Here is a 21480-nt window from a genome sequence, read left to right as displayed (position 1 = left end):
TATCGTGTACCTGGCCACATCACATTGCATTTTCTTTAGTGTCTTAGAAGCCCTTATCTTATAAAGACCCACAGAATTTAGTGCGAGGTCTGAATAACTTCAAACATATTATCAAGAATCAGCATTTTCCATGGAAGCTCCCATTTTGACAGGGGAGATGTCTATGTCCAAAACAATGGAAAAAAGGAGAGGTTCTGATGGGCTGTATTTCCCCCTATGGGTAAAGAGTTCCTGGGTTTTTTATATCCAAACCTATGTTTGAGCCAACGCTGAGTTAGTACTGGCTATTATGTTCACCTGTATATCTACTGATTAGAAATCCTTTTGCTCATTTTAAGTATTCTAACTTCATTTAAGAATCTGGAAGATGGTTTTGGTACAAAAAATAAAACATAAAACCAAAGCCAGTTTAATGCAATTTTAGATGCCCTACTACAGCGGCCTGTCACTATGAAAATGAGTAGATTCTCAGGTTTTAGCTGTTCTAATACAAAATGAAGCCAAGCAGTGCTGTCCAGAAGTCAAATCAGGTCCTTAAATCACTTCTCAGTGACCTGAGCTAAGCTTCCTTTAGGTCAGAATTTTCTTTGTTACTGAAGCACATGAGTCTGATGGTTTTGATAGATGCAATTATCTGTTCCAAGTACTTCAGTTACAAATAACACTTCAGGTAGACATAGGACAAGAACATATATGAATAATAGATGAATGGAGAAATGTCATCAAGCTATGAAGAGATGCTGGAAAAAAACCACAGTGCTGAACTCAAGATCTCATCTCGAGTTAGATATATTTCAATAACTTGGAGTGCTTAGGTATTTGAATTTTTTGTCTGGAAAAAAAGTGTAGACAACCAGATGGAATCATTTAGAAAGGGATTATTAGAATGAAAGTTGTGCAGACTCTAACTTCTTCTAATATGAGAAACCAGAGGTTATTTTAATATTTCAGTTCTAGCAGATTATACAGCTAAGGCTGTTTTTTTATACAGGTAGAAAATCATGCAGCTTTTCACTAATTGTTATTCCTTTTGGATTTCAATAAAGTGTTTACATGTTTAAGAATTCACGGAAAACAGCTACTAAAATACATTATATAATCTTTACTTGCTTGGCTACTTACCAGTCATTTACTCATCTCTCAACTTGCTCTAAGAACAAATCATTCCAAACAAAGTAACAGCAAAGAAAATCAAAACAGGCAAACTTTTGAAGGAAGATACAGTTACACAAAGCTTAAGATATCTTTGACACATTATTCTACACATTGTGTGTGTGTATATTCAATCCTAATTAAATAATGAGCTAATAAATTGTGCAGTCTTCCACTGAAAAGTCTGAATGCTTCACAACCAGTATCATATGTGCACTATCAGCATGTCTGCGCAGAAAGGAAACATTATCCACATCTTTGTAGGTGGGTCGCTGACACAGAGGTGTTAGGGCTGGAATTTGTCTTCTTTTTTAGCTGCCTATTTTAGTATGAGCTGCCGAAGGCTTGAAAGTCTACTAGTTCTCTCTACAGTGAAAAGGAAGAGTTACATTCATCAGGCAGTTCATCTTATCTCTGAGATACCTCTCCTGAGATTGCTTGGTTGGCTGTTTCTAACAAGGCTTAGCTTAAACTAGACCCCCAGCTGTAGAGGGTTAATGGTGGGGGAGATTACCCTGTCCTAAGAAACTTTACCAAGATTATATGGGAAAACCCAAGTGTAAAACTGAAGCTCTCTGCTCAAAGTCTCAGCCCATGCAATATCATAAACAGCAGAAGTCTCGGCGGATATAGGTGACTGGAACTATATTTCCATTCAGTCCAGTAATAATTTGCCAGTTCAAATCTGCTGATGCATTAAACACATATTGATATATTTTTAATAAAGTTGCCTTTCTCAAAATTAGTATCCTAGTTTCTTATTCAGCAGTAGCTGAAGGAGCAGGTTCCCTATATGCCTTTGCTGTAGGAACCACTAGAGTCCTTTGCTGCCTGGTGTAGAACAGGACATGTACCTGTGGGAATGTGAAAAAATGAATTTAATGGAGTCATTGCCATTTTAGGGATCCAGGGCAATGGCAATACCTTCCATATGTCCTCTCTCTTCCAATGGCCTATTGTAGTTGTAGCATTTGCTTTTTTATTATGGTCTTAAGTTTGTGCCTGAAGTGGGGTTGGGGATTGTGTTCCACTCCATGTTGTGTATCATCAGGGCCAGGAGCAGACTTCCCCAGAACAAAATTGGTGCTTTTTTGTGGGATCACATTCAATGACTCCAGCAGTCCATGTTATTGTAGCATGGGAATCACAACTTCCTAATGGCTTTAAATTGCGCTTGGAGTAAAAAAAGAAAATGCTACTGGATTTCAGAACTTAGTAGAGTAGAAGAGAACTTGAAGTGGTTTTGAATGACAAAAATAACTGAAGTTACAGTAAGTAAAAGAAGGGTTACTGTCTTTTGAGAGGTAAGTTAACTGCCAGCTGGGAGATATGACACTGAAGGAGAAATTTCCAGAAATCATGCCAAAATTATGCAATCTGACGATGTGCTGTTACAGCCTCCTTGCACAAAGCTTCTGTTGGTTGCCTTTGAAGTGTGTGATATTAACTTCTCAGAGAAGAAATCAAAGGAAGCAGTCATGCACTTAAAGCATACAGAAACCGTAAGTCATTGTAAGGACAACTGATCAAAACCAATAGCTTAGAAATTACAACGGCCAAGACCGAGAGGGACTTCTGAGAACAAAGCAGACCACAAGGACGTGCTCCTGCCATCAGGCAAGGCAGATGTAACATCACACCTGCACAGATGCACCCAGAGCAGGTCAGGAGCCCTGCAGGCCTCCCAGATTTGACATGAAATCACAACACTGAATTGCACCTGCATGTAAGGTACAGTCTTTGGGGAGGCTTTGTCATGGGACACACCAAGTGGCTGTCATCCACTGTCCTGGGAAGACACTGGATCAGTGTCTGAGAGGTCATGCACGTTCCTGCATGTTTTCACTGTGGGTGGAAATGATTTCTTGGCAGACTTTCCTATGCTGCCTTAGATAACATAGTTAAAATAGCGGAAAAAAAAAACCCAAAGTGAAGTTCAGGTTAGATATAAGGAAGAAGTTCTTTACTGTGAGGGTGGTGAGGCACTGGAACAGGTTGCCACAGAAGTGGTGAATGGTCCATCCCTGTCAGCGTTCAAGGCCAGGTTGGACAGAGCCTTGGGCAACAAGATCTAGTGTGATGTGTCCCTGCCCATGGCAGGTGGGTTGGAACTAGATGATTTTAAGGTCCCTTCCAACCCAAACCATTCTGTGATTCTATGATTCTATGATCTTAAGGTGGATCCCCAGCTCCCTGTAAGCTTTCCTCTGAGCTCAAAACTACAGCTTGCCATCCTTTCATTAGCGTTTTATCCCAAGGAAATAATTGGGATTGACTGACCAAATCTGTAAATTCATCTATTTCCCAGTGCAGACTTGCCTTTCCTGGCAGCTTCTGATACCTTGGCAGGATCTTTCAGTCATAGATTTTACAATGACTACTTCCATTTTAATGTCTTAAAAAATATATATGTATATATGTATAAAATAATTTTCTAAACACGTTTGTTCCAGTTCAGAGCAAAGCAGATACCTGCGCAGGCACTCTTCCATAAGATTAATGATAGCGTGGGATTGTTAAGAATACGTTGACTCTTCCCCACCATGAATTATACTGAATTTAAACTGTTCAAATTAACCTGGCTAATTCTGCCTGAATGACTCACCTTATTGCAGAGACTCCTTAGGGAATAGCGTCAAACATGGAGTGATGAAGCTCTTGGTGATGTACTTGATGATGAGCCTTCCTCCCTGAAGCCAGGATTACTCTGGTATCTGATGGTGCCTGAGCTACTGGAACTCCCCAGCCATCCCACCTGCTCTGGTATTCCCCTGCCTTTCTCAGGGCTTTTTTCATCTTAATCTGAGTTTATCTTCCTGCCTTCTGATGGCAGTGGTACATTCCCACTCCTCAAAAACTATCCAAAAGTCTTAGTGGATTCTCAGGCAGGAAGAGGTTCCCAACTGAGTGAGGGAAGTGTGGAGTAACATCAGGCAATTGAGCTACAACAAACACATCTTTATGTGGGAGGCTTATTGCCCATGGTCATGGACAGGGGTCCTCTCAATGGAGTAATGGCTTTAAACTGAAAGATGTTAGATTTAGATTAGATATTAGGGAAAAATTCTTCACTACAAAGGTGGTGAGGCACTGGGACAGGTTGCCCAGAGAAGCTGTGGCTGCCCCATCCCTGGCAGTGTTCAAGGCCAGGTTGGACGGTGCTTTGAGCAACCTGGTCTAGTGGAAGGTGTCCCTGCCCATGGCAGGGGGGTTGGAACTAGCTGGTCTTTAAGGTCCCTTCCAACCCAAACCATTCTATGATTCTATGATTAGCCCATCCTGCAAGCTTGTTTCCTGGATGTCAACAATTTGTAGTGACTGTGGCAGTTGCCATCCCTTTTACTAGTTTTCCCAGGCCAAGGAACAAAGTTCTGAATGAGCAGCACTGATGTTTCAGAAGGCAATTCTTTCCTTATCATGGGTGTGAGATGACTCACTTACTGGAGGTCAAAGCTTCTTCTGTCATTAGGGAGCAGCTTAAGCAATGACTCTGCTGTCCTGCAGTTAGATCTGGGGAGAGACTTCCTTGCTTAGGTGAAGGTACTACTAAAGTGTTCCAAAATGGTGTGTCAGATAAGTTTAAGTTGTGGCATACATTTCTTTGAACTTTATTTTTAGAAAGACAAATCAGGGAATCTGAACACACAGACGTCATAGAGATTAATTCTCTTAGAATTAGCTACGTATATGAAGCCTATTATAAAATATTTTAAGTTTTGTGATGCTAATGAATTAGTGTTAATTTAAGTAAGTGCCTCATTTTGTCATTGAGTCAAAAAATCCTATTCGCTCTTCACTTATTTTTTAGTGTATTTGTCCTTTCAGTGGAGAGGTACAAAAAAAACAAACCCATTTACTCACTTACGAAAGGTCAGTACAGTCAATTCCCCTTCAGCTCCTGTTTTATATCTGGATTTCCTCCTGAGAGATCTGAAACACCGGAAAGCCATCAGGTAACCCACCCAGGGTCAAACAGTTTATAGCTAATGGGCCAGAGCTGCAGCTGCTGCTGTCGCTGTGGGATTCCCATGGAGCTCAACAGGAGCAGTGCTGAGTGTGGAGCAGCTGCGGATTTGGGCTGTGAGCCAGTACTGGGACCTGCGTCCTGTGCTATAAGCACAGTAGAAGAACCTCTCTGTGCTGAGCTGGCAGATTGCGCGGGGAGCTGCACCCTGCTGGAGTGGCAGTGCTGTTTAAATGTGTCCAGGAACAGTTTCTGCAGAAATATTTGGCAGGATTTCCAGTTTATCTTTGAAAGCCCTGGTTTTTAAGTTGCTCACTAAACATCAGACTGACACTCAGAAACCTTGTTAAACTGTGGATACCTGCAATGCTTCTAAGCCCAGGCTATGCAACACTGCATGATTACACACACACACAAATATACTAATTTTACAATGTTTGTTTCTGCAGTTTAGCAGAAGAGGGTGAAGGATTTAACTGGGGCTATAACTTCCAAAGAAAACTCTTCTTTATTATGCTTTCAGTTCTAAAGCAGTAAACTCCTGGTTATACACAGGCATTTTTTTTAGCAATCAACTCTCCATAAATTAACCATGCTACCAAATGCTTCTCTAAATGTTTGCATTCTGGGACAGCATGATCTGTGAATTGTCACACATCTGCATTGACTTTAATCTCCATTGTTCTGGCCCTTTTCAAAGCAAGCAGGGCACAAACCTGTGCTGAAAGGAGGACCGTGAAAACTCTATAGGGATCCAGCATGCAGCAGGTTTTTGTCAGCTTGTCCTCTATTCCTCAGCCCATGATCTCCTCCTCAGCAAGCCTTTCCGCATGCATTCCACTTCATCATGACTTCTTATGTTTGAGAGGCTGATGGACACAGGAAGTTTGCTTGATATATTTAACTATTCAAAAGAGCAGGATAATCAGTGGCTTAGCAGACGTTGGAACATGCAGTACCCATGTAAAGTGCAAGAGGGTCCCTTCAGTTACACAGGTCCAGTGAGCAGCCACTCATCTGTAAAGAGAGGAGCTCTTTCCTCTGTGGAAAACTCCCAGTTCTCTTACTCAATGTACCTAGAGACAAAAAAGGCCACCTTGAGACAGGAAGACAACTCACTAATTAAACAAGAAGTATAATTAAAGCCATTAGGGAATTTCAGTGAAAGGGAAACACCAAGACCTTGAATATTTACAGTAGAAACCAAAACTTAAGAAAATAGTTTTTACTCAGTCTGAGAACTGTACTAAAAATACACAATTAAGAAAAGCAAGTAGCCGAAAACTGGGAAAGCAATGTCTATTGAACTGTAGTTGCAGAAACACAAGATGACGTTCTTTAAATAATATATTGCAGTTAGACTCAGGGTATGTATACCCTGTTTCTACTACCAAATCTCTGTTTGGAAACATAGTGAAATTCTGGTCATTTAATACCTCAGCCAAGTCTCCACACTGCAGTAAAGCCAAAAATAAATGCTTTTAGAGTTATTATTATTATTATTTCATAATTGCCAGGAGTTCTGGAAATGTTAGAGTGCACAGCTGTTTTAGAAATGTACTATCAGCAAGAACCCAAAGACCATGCGATTACGTCAAGCAAACCCATAATTATGAATAGATGGATAACAAGATTACTTGCAGCATGAATCAGATTTTTTTACACACGCACGTGTATGTGTGTGTGCAATCTGAAGGTGGCAGTGTCGGGGCTTCCCAGCTCACAAAGGCAAACCAGCAAGTCACCTGCTCTTTGCTCCTGTGTCAAGTGTGAGCAGTTGGGAGCCTGGCACGTGGGCTGGAGATGCAGTGGGGAGAAGGAAGCAGGGTGAGCGATTCCCGCAGCCCTTTTACCTAATGAGCTCAGTAGTTTCCAAGAAAGCCACGGGTCTTGTTTGCTTACCTTCACCTAGCCCATGACTCCTGGTGGAGGATTATTCTCTCAGCAGCCATGGAGAAGGTCTTATATCACCTCGTGTGGCACTGGAACCCCTGGGTGGCATGCATGCACGCAGACACAGGGAGTGCAGGCGAGGTGGGTATGCACATAGCAGTGTTCAAAGTGAATGCCATATACTGTGGAATGTGAACTGTGACAAAGCTGAGGAGGGTGATTAACGCCTGACGAGCCATTTAATCTGCACACGCTACTGTGTAACTTTGTTTCTCTTCCTCTTTCTTTCTGTTTTATTGCTTCAAAAAGAAAAATGTTTTGCAAGACCAGCATGAAGCAGACAAAATCTGGAGCAAAGAAGGATTTTATGCGGTTGTCATATTTCTCAGCATCTTTGTCATTCTAGTAACTTGCTTAATGGTAAGTTGCCTTTTTACCTTTTGCTGTTCTTCATGCTTTTCTCAGTCTGAAGGGTAGAGTCACACATTCTTTACATGAGAAGTGTTTTCTCAAAGCTGTTAAAAACTCAGCTGCAAGGTCAGAGGTGGTCATTGTCATAATGCTAAGTTTGAAGAACCGCATTTCTTGGTATATTTTGAGTCCAACTGAAGAATGTAACTAGAAGGAAGCTGGAGAAATAAATAATGGGCTCTTAAATCTGCAGAGTAACTGTGTAGTGACATGAGTGATGACTTCTCAGTCTTCTTACCAAGGTCTCAGGATCCCTGAAGTCGCATTAGCTGCCTGTATTTCAGTTTTATTGGACAGTAAAAACAACACCACATTGATACAGTATTGTCAAGGCACACAGTTGTTAGAGTGTGTGTCGGCATTCACGTGTGGAATATACAAATTTTATACTGAAATGACTAGTAAGTACATGAGGTAGTGATCAGATTTTTTAAAAACTTTGCCATTCACATTGTATGAGTTCAGTGGCCAGGTTTCTGGGCATTGGACTTCTGATATGCTGAATATGAGATGTGCAAGGGTCACACAGAAGATGAAGAACACAGCACCACCACTGACTTTCATGGGGTAATTTTTGCATTTTTTCCAATATTGTCGCTTGTTTTCCTTCTCTGAATTGTATATTTTTTCTGGGATGCATGAGGGTTTGCTGAATTCTATGACAATTCTCAGCATTTATGAATATCTAGTATCTTGGAGTCTTTTGGGATATTTTGCTTTCAATCGCATTTAATTTTCTTTAACCTAGGTGGATTTACCACTTACAACCTTAAGATGGAAAGAATGTTTAAACTGAACATGTTACTAAATGATCACATTTATAACGAAATCTTATTTAAGGTTTTTTTAAGGTCTCCCTGAGATTTGAAAAGCACTTATTTTCTCACAAAAATTGTTGCTTCATTTTTCCACTGCCTAATCATCTTCCTTTCTCCAGGTCATCTCACTCAAAAATGGGACGGTAACTCTAGCAGTACTAACTTTTACTCAAACTTTCTACTTTGGAGAAGCAGATATTTTGGTCATTACTGACTGTTTAACTGGAAGGGTATAGAAAATGATGTCTGTCCTTGTCGTGGTACTACACAATATTTACATTATTTATTTGGAACACATATGCAGTATTGGGAATCGCAAACATTGTGGAGGACAGCATCAGAACATAAAATATTCTTAAGGTGCTGGAGGAAACATGGGAAATAACAAGAATGTTGCTCTGCAGGGACAAGAGCACTAATCATGTGCACCAATACAATGTAGGAAACGCATGGCAAAGCAAGAGTTCTGTAGGAAAGGATCCAGCAGTAGTGCAGAGTACACACTGAAGTAAATGAGTAACATCACATTGTTGCAAAAAAATACACTTCTTGCCCTGAGATGTATAAATGAGCATATGATCTCTGCATTCTGCATTTGACTTGGTGACAAAAGAGCAAGGAGAAACATGATGGTTCTCAAACACGGAAAGATTTCAAAGGCTGTGGTGAGGAAGAAGATAATACTTTCTCCACTGGGGATTGCAAAAGAAGCAAAATTTTTGAAGGGATGATTTGGCTGTCTCACTAGAAAGAACTTTGTTATTGCATGATGGGTCACTAGACCTTGGAGTGCATTTCTTGGGGAAGCTTGGGAGTTTTCACCCGTTAAGGTTTTAGGCAAGCATCTGTCAGGAATAGTTTGGGTGCAGCTGATCTGGAGTTAAGGCAAAGATAAATACTAGTAGACTCCTTGAACTCCCTTCATGATGGATTTACTATGATGCTGTGGTCTTTTCTGCAGGCATTGCTCTTTCTGACCCCTCCCAGGTCCAACCTGTGTCTTTACATGTGTGACTCTTCAGACTGTATAAACAGACACTGTCTCAAATTTTGCCAGGATCTGCTAATACATGTGCAATCTATAAGGCTAAAAACTATCTCACATTGTTTTTCATCCCACTCTATGTGTGTCAGTGTGGCAGATTTATGGAAAGTATTCAGTGTTTCAAATTCAGCCATTGCAGTCTATCAAACCATTCAGCTTTAGTGTAAGGCATTAGGACTCATCCTAAGTAGCTTTAGCTGTAGCAACCGTATGAAAGCACCAAAATGCGGCCTATTTTTTAGAGTTACAGGGTAGGCACCTGTTTGTCCATAGGTGGTTATTTGTGGTTTAGAGGGTCCAAAGGCAGAAAGCCTAGCCTGCATCTGCAGATGACTTCAAAGTGTCCTTTCAAGTGTGGAGCAGGAAGTACTTTAAGTGATGATTATGATGACCAACAGTGATCAGTGTAAGACAGCTGAATTGTCAGCTATGGCTTTGTTCTGTGTAATTTCTACAGAAATTGTAAAACGTGCAGCCTTGTCCTTAACTCGGTTTTACAAATCACAGTGCTTCCCTGCACTAACAGTGCACTGTGCATTAACAGCTTTTAGGCTTCTTAATGCTTGGCTGGAATTTAACAAATACCTGGCCTCTATACACAAAAATCTACAGTGTATTCAGAGTACTGCTGAACAGTGTAATACAGCAGCACATGAGATAAATCCAGCCTTGTAAATTTTGTCTCTGAGATCATTTTATGTATTTACTCAGCTCGTCCTTGTTGTCATGATACGAGAACCTCTTGCATCCCAGGAGTGATTCATCATATGTGGAAGCCAACACACAACTCATTGCTATCCTCATCATGGGCTGACCATGGGCTCAGTTCCACTGGGAGCATCATGTATAAAGCACTTTGCCAAAAAAAGTGCTAAGTAACAATAAATATTTTTTGTGCTCCTCATGTTGTGAAACAGGTTTTTGTCATTTTGATTTACGTAGAGAAATAACTGAGCCATCACCAAGTTTACTAAATAACACAATATTTGCTATCATATTTCTGTTTTAATAAACCAGTATGTTTGCATATCCTTTAAAAAAAAAAGATATGCACATATAAGTATCCATTGAGTAGTCTGGAAGTATCGTTTTCAGATTATGTCATATCTGTAGCAAGTTGTACTATGAGGGTTTTCTAAATGTTTTTTTTTTTTCCCACTAAACAAATAAATCAAAAAGTGGGTTTTTTTTCATTTAAAGTAATGAAAAATGTGAACTTTCAGCAACCTGACCTGTGAAAGGTACACATGAATACACATGCACAATAGCTCTGCTCATGCGGAGATACACACACAGCCTCACTCACATATTGATAAGTATTTGTTACAGAGAGCACTTTTAATACAAGTGAACTGTCTTAATTTTCATATTTTCTGGGAGATTTTACTGTACAGTCCTGGTATCCTACATATCTCTAGACAGATGAGTTTTCATATCATAGCTCCACATAAGCATTGCCAAGATCTTCATTTTGGAAACATAGTTATCTCATTGGGATTTCCTGTCAATCTCTGAAGATGAATAAAAGCAGTTTCCACTGGCATTTTGAATGGCTATATAAGAGGTACTGGCCAAGTTAGGGCGTAACATGTCAGCTTTCCTTTGCAGCAGTCTGAGCAGAGACACAAAGAGTGAATGTCATGCTGTCAGCACCCTGTCATTCTTCCATATGAGTCGAAAAGGAGGCAGAAAGAAGAGTTATTTTTGTTTTGGACTGTGGCTTTGAACTCTAGGCTTAATATATGAAAAAATCACAGGTGACCCACCTCGTGTGTCCTGGAAAATAGTACTTTGTGGTGTTCAGTTGCTCCATGCCTCTTGGTTAGCCTCACAATGAATCTTCTGGGGTATCAGTAAAATGTCAGTTTTCCTAAGTTAGGGCATTTGTATCTGTTTCCATCCATACTGACAGATGTGTTTAAACTGATTTGAAATACGAGTACAACTAAACTGTTCCCTTTGCAGAGATTGGTGATTGGGTTGATCTTTTTGGCTGTTTGGTTTGGTCTTTTGGGCCATTTCTGTTTGTTTGACCTTCACCTGGAATTCATTGAAAACATGATAGCCCTGGCCACACTTTATGAGGAAAGTGTGTTAGCTTTTAGATCAAATGCTGTTTCTTTAGCTTTTCTTCAACTCCTGCTGGTTGCAAGCTGTCTTTTTCCTAGGGTCTAATAACAGAAGCATTGAAAAGGATATTAAATAATGCTCATCCAGGTAAGTCAAAATCAGATTCCCTGGGTGTCCAAGGGATAAAAACTGTGTCAAAAATATATCAGTGACAAGAAGGCATGGTTAATATTGTCATGACCGTGAATGCGTGAGCTGTATATCTGTGGGTTACAGAAAAATAAGACCAAAGCAATCACTGGAGGAAAAAAGAGTTAAAATATTTCAAGCTCCTGTTTTTATCTTTACTGATACCTGTGTCCTTGCTTCACGTAGGGCTGTTTTTTTTTCTGCAGAATAATGGCAAAGAGCAGCTTATCTTATCCATGCAATTTAATTCTAAACTCTTCTGAATGAACAGATGGTTTACGTAGCTAAGTCTTGTTTAAATGGGTATATTGCTAATGACATTAGGTCAGTTCCCAGCTAAACCTCTAATGCTAATCCTTGAAAAACAAACCCATCAGAGATACCCAGCCTTCCGTGGAAATCTAGGGAGTGATAGATCTTTATGGCAGTGCTAGCAGGACAACATCTGCCAAAGAGCAAACAGAAAAATGCTTGGTCTAAGCTTTGTCTTTATGGCTTTTGCAAACCAGGATTCAGTTTGAATCCTTGGCAGCAACAGATAAAGCAAGAGTAGAAGGTATAAAGGTATCTGCAGACACCTTCAAAAAGCTGTGAAAGTGCCTTTCACCCACCTCCACACACAATTCTTGCGACAGTAATTCTCATATGTTTCACAGGTTTAAGGCACATTTTGAAATGGCACAGCTACAGCTTAGAATTGTTTTTTGCATACCCCTCAAGAGAGATAAGATGTGTTAAATAGGCATAATACAGGTTCCTCTGGAATGGTATTACTAAGTACACGCTACCCACCAGCCAGCCCTCACCAAGCTAGTGTACAGCAACATCAGTGTGGACTTTCAGTGGAAGAGGATCAGGACAAATTCTGAAAAGCTTTTGCTGGCAGATATCTGTCGTCCAAGTTCATAAGCTGTAGGTGGACAGAGAATCCTGGTATTACAGTATGATGAGACATCAATGTCTTAGTAATTGTAAAACACACTTTTTGAACAGATGCTTAAATAGCTTCATAGGTTCACACATTGCTTGAGCTTTATTCGAGACAGGTTATGTTCCTCTGAGGATATTGAGGGACATCCTTATCCTGAGGAGTATTTTAGAGTAGTAGCAGCCTACCATTAAAAATGTAGCCTAGTAAGTTACTCTGTTCAACCATCAGCTCTATTCAAAATGATAGAATCATAGAATGGTTTGGGTTGGAAGGGACCTTAAAATCATCTAGTTCCAACCCACCTGCCATGGGCAGGGACACATCACACTAGATCTTGTTGCCCAAGGCTCTGTCCAACCTGGCCTTGAACGCTGACAGGGATGGACCATTCACCACTTCTGTGGCAACCTGTTCCAGTGCCTCACCACCCTCACAGTAAAGAACTTCTTCCTTATATCTAACCAGAACTTCCCCTGTTTAAGTTTGAACCTGTTACCCCTTGTCCTACCACTACAGTCCCTGATGATAAGTCCCTCTCCAGCATCCTTGTAGGCCCCCTTCAGATACTGGAAGGCTGCTATGAGGTCTCCACACAGGTTCTCTTCTCCAGGGTGAACAGCCCCAACTTTTTAAGCCTATCTTCGTAGAGGAGGTGCTCCAGCCCCCTATCATCCTCGTGGCCCTCCTCTGGACTTTCTCCAGCAGCTCCATGTCCTTTTTACATTGAGGACACCAGAACTGTACACAGTGCTCCAAGTAGGGTTGAGTAAAGAGCTTTTAAGAACATCTGCTCTAAACAAATTGAAGCTGCTACAATTAGAGACGTATATATCATAAAGCATCTATTTTATTTTGTGCCATTTTCTCTCTTGTGTTAAAATTCTTTACAATTTTTTCTACAATTACTTATTTATCAGTATTTCCTTCTTCATGGTGCCTTCTCTGTTTCCATTCTATGTCTTTTGCCCCTTTAAATAATACAACTGCTGTATTACAAAATACTTAACTGGCTGCACAATAAGAACTCTTAAAATCCCTTCTGCCCATGTGTATACACTGTGGTTCAGGCAATAGAAATACTTACCTTGTTGTGGGAAATGCTGTGTAGCACAACTTGTGGCTTACCTCTAGAAATGAAAGCCATGTATACCACCTTACCCAGCATTTGTGATACCTTTGTTACATTGTTTAGCAGGGAACTGAGATAGGATTTCCTCTTCTTTCTATAGATTCTGTACAGATTAAAGGAGAAGATCCAGCTGTCACTGAGACCAGAGAAGGAAAAGAAGCAGGAGATCACCTCTCCCCCTTCCCCTGCCGACATCTCAGTCTAAGACTACCAGCAGCATGGTCCAGCCTGAACAGGCTCCAAAGGTTGTCAATGTTGTAGTGGACCCTCAAGGCCAGTGTATTCCCGAGCTCAACCTCCCCTGTGTGCCAGTCCATCTCCTTTCAGAATGAAACCTGTGGGCTCCAGAAAGGTAAGATGGTGCTTGGCACATTCATGATTTATTCTGCTTTGTTATCTCATGTTGCATGATTTCATATGTGTCTCTTCTGTCAACGAATGGAAGACTTTGTCATGCAGACATCTGAGAAGTGGGATTTTGGTGTGTTAATATCTGTCTCATGGGTATCTGCTTTCCTTTTCATGTGAACATAGGTCCGGAAGTTTGGGCTGAGATTAACTGCAGTACTAGAATTCTTTTTGCTAACTTGTTTCTTCCCCTTTCCAGCAATTACTCCAAAGAAAAGTTTTTCATTTTCCGTTGATTTTTGCCTGGGTTGATCCTGGAGGTCCTGGCAGAGGGCACAAGGGTTGGTTATGTTTTCTGAGCAAAAGATGTTCTCCCTGTCAGGGAGTCCCTAGCACATAGGAAAACTTAGAACAGAAGAACTATTTACACCAGGTGGTGTAAAATTTACACCAGTGTTTACACCAATTGATGCATTTACCAATCTTATACATTGTTTCCATTATCACCTTTAGATAATTTTTCTTCTTAAATCCAACTTTCCATGATGGTTGGGATACAGTCCAAGACCTGCAGGCTTTACAAAACAGGGAAAGAAGTGATTGGTGATGAAACGACCCTTGTGTGCAGCTCCTCAGAAATACTTGGTCACCAAACCTTTCGCCTACCTTGCAAAAACTGGGCCAGTGCTCTTTTTATGAAAGCGAGTTATTCTTCCCACAGGAGAATGCCCTGACATCTGTCTCTCCTCTGTTAGAAACCTGTATCATTTCTTGCCTGATGGCTGCAGGCCGGTTTCATAAAGCATCAGTGCTCTGAATAACTAACATAGCATGCAGCCGTGCAACTGAACTCTTCCACCCTGGCACAGACAATAAATGAAAGAGCACACACCATGCAGGTATGATGGGAAATCAGAATGAAAAGGAGAGCAAGTGGAGCCTTGTCTGCGAGGACTCTCAGACCTGAGCAGTAACCCTGATTCAGCTTGAACCATGGGATTTCACTGACAGAGGTTTTATCAATGGCTTTAGGAGCTATAGCCACAGCTAAGGGAGGGTGATAAAAAATGCTGAAAGGCAGAGCTATCATAAAATATGTTGTGATATCACTGCAGCTAAAACAATGGAGGAATGAAGGAAGCAAGTAAATATGTTCTGATAATTGCTATCATTCCACAAGACCCTAAAAATAAAGCACATGAGCATGGGAATGCATATCTAGTTTATAATACCTAACATAGCATATGTAGTATTTGAGGGGGATTAGGGTGAAGAAATTTGTAGAGGGACTTTGTACTTAAGGACAGGGGAAGAAATTTTTCCATTGCTCAAAAACAATAAAAACTATTGACCCAGGGTCTTAATTTCTACCACCACAGATAGCAACTCAGCGTTTAATACTCCCAAACCAAATTTCATCTTTGGAAGGACAAAGTTCTGAGTCAGATGTGTGAAAATGGAGAGCTGAGATACAAAGAGGAAACTAAACCTGATGTTCGATCAAATAGATCAGGCATTTCAGCTTATTACTAAGGAAAAAGAAGTTGAAGGAACAGGGCACTTCAGTTTCTTCTGTAAAAGAACGCTAATAGGCTACTGTGAATAAGTGGAAGCAATTGTGATGACCTGTTCTGCAGTTCTTTTTGTCATGTTTTAACAGTCATTTTTATGAGCTTATGTCTACTTCTAAGTTTATTTCAGCCTCCATGTTAAGAAGGTCTGGGAACATGAAGGAGAGAACATTAGGGAATATGATGTCTTCTTTTCCTCTGAAATAAGCACCTATTATTAAATGTATTTCTTATTTTCTTACTATATCCTGTACTATGAACAAATTTACACACATTTTGACACACTGAATCATTGGAGAGAAGACGTATTAATGTAGCAATGCATTTTGCCTCAGGCATTCACTAATGTCCGGGCACGTGGACAGTTTAAAACCCTTCTTCACCTTTCTGCCCCACAACCTTGCACTAGGCAACCTTGGGCCACCCTCATTATGCATGGGAGCAGTGGACCTTACAACGTAGGTCTGCACACTGCAAGGTGTGCACAAAACAGTCTGCTCACAGCCCTTTTTTCTGCCCAACTAGGGAGTGAGACAACTGCTGTGCATTCGAGATGGGAAGTTTGTTACAGTGTCTCTGAAGAAGGGGGCAGAATAGCCGGGTGATGCCTGCCTCTCTGGCTGATTTGAGGAGTGCATTGAAGTGCAAAACTGCAGTGGAACCGAGATTTCACGTCAGTATCCGGCTGTCTGAACCTTTCCATTTTCACTAGGAATAGCGTTGGCTGGTACAGAGGCAGGCAAAGCGCTGATGGCCAACCGTACACAGGTATATACGTCCATCAAAACGTTGCTGAGAGTTAGTCCAGCTTCTTGAAACGCTTCGTGCTTCGCGGCGCAGCGGAGGGCGACACCTAGAGGCGACGGGAGGCACTGCAGCCTTTCCCCCCCCATCCTCCCGTTTTCCCCACATCCAGGTGTCCTGCATTTCCGATTCTTTGGTTTGTAGCTCTTGGAGGAGGGAAGGTGGCCACGAAGTCAGGACGGTCCCTGGCACAGCGGTTTCAGGGGCGAGTTATTTTCCTGGCTGGTGATTGGGGATGCGTGCCCATGTGCAGCGTGTGGCTGGGAAGGGATGAAGTGCTGGTGGCCAAGAGTGGACCGAGAGGCGTAGAGGTGAGAAGGCTGTTAGAACAAAGTGGTACTGACCCCTTTCTGTTACAACTAATGATGGATGCTGGGCCAGGTGGGTGAAGTGCTGTTTTCAGTGCCTTCTGGCATCCTCCGGATCATCAGTACAGAATGATTCAAAGTTGCGCTCTCCTGGTGTTTTCACAACTGCTCCTGCTTTGCAGCAAAGACTTTCTCCACCAGCAACCCACACAGTGCTGTTGCTGACCCAAGGAGTAGGAGAGCTAATGTTCTCCCGTGGGTGTCTTTGGTGATGAACTGTCACAATATCATAGCACCAATGCCTGAATTTAGGATGTAAATGATCCTGTTCTCTTCCGTTAGCATATCCATGAATGTTGCAGTGGAACTGAGATTTCATATCAGTATCTGGCTCTTGGAACCTTTCCTTTTTTACTAGGAACAGCGTTGGCTGGTACAGAGGCAGACAAACAGTGTTTATTTTTCTACTTAGGCTTTTATAGGTTTATACGAATAATATATACTTTTTCCTTCAGCAGAGTAAGGCTTCCTTTTATTCTGTTGGTTGGCCCAAAATTCATTTTGATATGAATGGTCCCAGCCAAAATCAGAATCTGGTGAAGTGTGATGTGATAATTTAAATTTTATTCTGACATGTCGAGCATTGACAATTCTTAGTACGAGCAGTGAGTTGTTAAAACACAAGCATGGTGGGGATATAAATATAAGTAAGCTACCACACCAGCACAGTATTCACTTGTTTTACAACTGGATTTACTTTTCATCCAGCCACTGCTGCTGTGAGTTTTAGTTCCAGTATTATTTGTGACTAGGACAACTGTATTTTGACTAATTAGTGCACAAGGTAGTGTTTTGTTCAAATTAGTTACTATCTAGTATGCAAGAATTCATGGAAGAAAATGTGGAAAATAGCTTTTCTGTGTGTTAAAACCACAAACAGTGCTTTGGAAAATCTTCTTAAGCATTTGTATTCCATCCTAGCCACAAAGACCTAAAACTGTGGCTATTACATCTAAATAATCAGTGGGAAAAATCACAGCACTGTGTTTTCCCTGTCTGTTACATATTCATTGGAAAATTATTCTTTCTGAAATGGAGGGTTCCTCATGTTCACATATCAGGATGTTAGGGACATGCAGGACCCTCATTCAGACCAGGTAACATTTTACATGTGCTTAGTGGGTTGGTTGTTGGTTTTTTTTTTCTCTGCAAATAAATACAAAAGAGTGGAGAATATAATAGAAAAAAAGTTTGGAAAATATAGAGAAAAAACATGGCAGATAAGTGAAATAATAAACTATTTCTTAAATAAAAGAATCCTGAAATGGTATGGAAGCATTGCTGGGGCACAGGAAAACAGAAGATACTCTGTGAAAGAGAAGGCATCACACAATGCCAGCTTGAGCAAAACTGGAGAGGAGAGGGCAGCTCACTGAGATCAGTCAACATACACTGTGCAACCAGGTCTGAAACCTCTAGAGAAAATCAGTAGGCATCAGACTAGAGACTAGTGGGGGGGAAATCATCTAAATCAATGTCAAGTATAACTTCCTACAAACATGAGAAATAGGACTGAATCTTGGCTTGAAATCTGATTGTGAGAACTGTGCGTGGCAGAACAATACTATAAAAACCCTATGCCACGGTTAATGGACTGTAACCAGTGAGATTTCTCTTACCATCCTAAAGATGCCTGTAAACTGACAGCAGAATTCTTTTCTATACTCATTTAGAGTTTAGGTCACTGTAAGTATAATGAAAGAAAATAGTGTGCATTGTAAAGCTGGTAAATGCCCTGCCCACTTCCTTATGAGAAAAGGAGATATTCTGATGGAAAAGAAAGGCAATATATTTTAAAATATTTTTTTTAAAAGTTATTCAGATAACCCATAGGAGTCTGTGGAACTCACTGCCAAAAGATAAAGTTTGAATCAGGAATGTATGAGCAAGAGGTATGCACACATATAGTCACGCAAATAATGAGAGCAGTTATTGTTCTTTGTCTGTCTTTGGCATCCTTCCTCAGAAACATCTTGTATTTGACACCTTTACAGAGAAAATCATGGACAGTTTGGGCTTCAAGTTTGGAGGCAGAAGAAAATTTGTACATTCATATTCATAATTATTCTCTTCTATTAGTTAATCTGCGTAGACACACAAATTGAACTATTGTTCTCACCACCTATGCATATTCTGTGCCTTGTCAATTGCCATCTGGATGAGAAATGCTGTGGATGACAAACGCTAACTGTAATACCTATTTTCCTGGTGTCAGAACAGCAGTATCCATTAAAATGCATCATTGCCTTAACAGTACCATATAGCAAGAAAAATCTCATAAGAAATGTTGGGACCAAGGTAAAAAGCCTAATGTGTTTTTTACGTCATTAATATAATGGCAGCTGCATCTCAGGATATCACTGTTCAACCATATCAGATGAGAAAAATTTCCAACAATTCTCTCTGGTTCTGATCTGATTTTTAGATCACAGAGCACAGTCACTGCAGATATAATCATGGTGTTGCCAATCTGTTATCTTTATACAAAGCCATCCATTGTGAGTAATCATTTCAAGTAATGTTCAGAGGGTAGCACTTGCAGTTGGACTACTGTAAACATGCCAGGTTTTGTAGTTTATGACACAAGCATGGGAACTTAATATATTTACAGGAAGAGGCCCTTGAAATTTCCTGGCTAAAATATACTAGCTTTGCATAGATTTGGAGGATAAATTTACCCTATTGTGTGGAGCTGAATATGCTTTCTGCATTCTTAATTTAAATCCTGGGATTGTTTTCAGGAAAATGTCAGTGTAATTGTTCAAAGCACAGCTCTGTGCCAACACGAAAGTACTGGCTGGAGAATCATTTTACGGTGATACCCTATCAGAAGGAATTTGCAAAGCACTAGGAACCAGTAGAGTGGGTTTGAGGTGAGAGGCAGGAATTTTTATGCTCCTGTCTATCTCTGCCACTGACTCATTAGAGCATTTGGACATGGCACATGAACCTCCTCCAGCCATGCTCTTATCCACTGGATTGAGAACTGGCTGGCTGGCATGTCCATCTGAAGAAAGGTACAAAGATGAGAACCTTAACCTGAAGGACAGTAAAAGTCCTATATGCTACTATTTGTCCCCAGCATTTAAGAAGAGTGAGAGAATACAGTAAAAAAAGCCACTTTCTGAAGGACTTGAAAAATGCATTTCTCTCATTTGGCAGACCTCTCAGCTATATTCTGTTGTGGTCTGTAGAAGCACTAATAAATTCAATATTCTGAGGAACACTTACTGCACTGAGGCCAGCTAGCAGAGATTCGTTTGTGTCTGCACTGCCAAGTTCCCTTTACCTCCAAAAAGAGCAGGGGCTGGATGCAGACTGCCTGCTGGGAATGGTTTGTGCATGTGCTGGTTCCCAAGCTGTGCCAGCGGATTGCTTTGGAACGCTCTTGTTGGCAAAGGCTAAAAACAAGGCTTGATACGTAGCCAGTATCGATACAGAGTTGCAGTGCTGGGGATTGTTTCCTGGTGCTGTTTAACTTCTGTTTCTAGAGGTAGCTTGCACATGAAGAGTGCACAGCTGGTGTAGCAGCTGACATAAGGGAGCAGTCCTGATCACAAGCAGCTGCTTACAGGCTGTGCCTTTTAGCGATGCTCCTTCAAGTGCAGGGTCTCCCTGCAGCCTGGCATTGTGCTTTCCCTCTTCCTCAGGCCACACTGTGGCTGCTGACACTTGCACTCTGGGTGACAGGATAAGGGCAAGGGTGAAAACCTGGGCTGCCGAGGTGGGAGAAGCTGGTCTAAGTAACAGGGAAGATAATGTGGGATCCAGCTCTGAGGCCTCCAGCTCAGTGCCTGAAAGGTCTGTTCTGGCACGTGGATTCATGACAAGAGAGAGTACTGCTTTACCCTCCACTTTTATTTGTGTACCGTTTCTGTTAGTGCCCAGTCACTCTGAAAACTTTTTTGCAAGTGCTGAACCTCTGAGTTGCACAAAGGTCTGTTCTGTCCAACCCATTACAGACGTCTTTGCTTATCTGCAGCATAGGAAGAGGGCAGGAATGTGAATTGTCCCCTTTCTCTGGAGGGGAAGTGAACTCACGCACCAGCCGAACAAGACCCTTTAAAAACTGTATTTTAACTATTAGACGCCTGGCTGGTTGGGAAATGTGTTTTGGTTGTGGTTAGAGTTCTTGAAGCAAAACTCTGAGGGCGTTATAATCTAAATAAATAGTTGCACGTAATTATGTACCATCACCCAACTTACACCCACAGTCCGTTTCCCTGTGTGTTTAGCACATCTTGCAAATTACTTCAGATTAGCGTGGGTAGACGGTACGTTTTCCTCTCCTAGCTCACTCTCTGCTTTAAATTGTCCCACATCCCTTTTTTTCTTCTCTTGCGAAGAACTAAAAGCTTTTCAAAGCACGTGACATTCATTCTGGGAGTGGATATTTTAGGCAAATTGCCCTTGTTCATACAAATTCTTCTGGTGTAGCTTTGTAGTCCTCTCAGGTGCCAGAGAGTGCTCTGTATAGCCACAGCCCATGCTTATCCTTGGTTTTACCTTTACTGTCTTCTGAGGTTTTAGTCAGGACTTTTATAATCATTTTGTTGTATTCCCAGGTCTCTTATCTGGCGTTTATTCTTGTTACTTCAGTTGCTACTGGTTTTAGCTTGTACACAGGAAACCGCAGTGCCAATCAAGTGTTGTTCCCAAGGTGACAGGAAACCCTATTCGGTCGGATGTTGATTGTGCTTGTCTTTACTGCTCCAACCCATCACAAT

At 41.1% G+C, this 21480-nt stretch overlaps 1 protein-coding gene across 1 annotated transcript in view; it reads left to right on the top strand.

Moving 5' to 3' along the window:
* PTPRR (protein tyrosine phosphatase receptor type R) overlaps positions 1–21480 on the top strand; it is a 145395-nt gene that overhangs the window by 76318 nt on the left and 47597 nt on the right. The window contains 5 exon segments of the mRNA XM_030480285.2: positions 7319–7429; positions 13763–13827; positions 13829–13956; positions 13959–14014; positions 15022–15023. Of these exon segments, the coding sequence (XP_030336145.1) occupies positions 7319–7429; positions 13763–13827; positions 13829–13956; positions 13959–14014; positions 15022–15023 (362 nt within the window).

The sequence above is a fragment of the Strigops habroptila genome, chromosome 3 (assembly GCF_004027225.2).
Source record: "Strigops habroptila isolate Jane chromosome 3, bStrHab1.2.pri, whole genome shotgun sequence".
NCBI classification, from domain to species: domain Eukaryota; kingdom Metazoa; phylum Chordata; class Aves; order Psittaciformes; family Psittacidae; genus Strigops; species Strigops habroptila.
The sequence above is the reverse complement of the archived record's forward strand: the minus strand, read 5'-3'. Positions and strand labels throughout refer to the sequence as shown.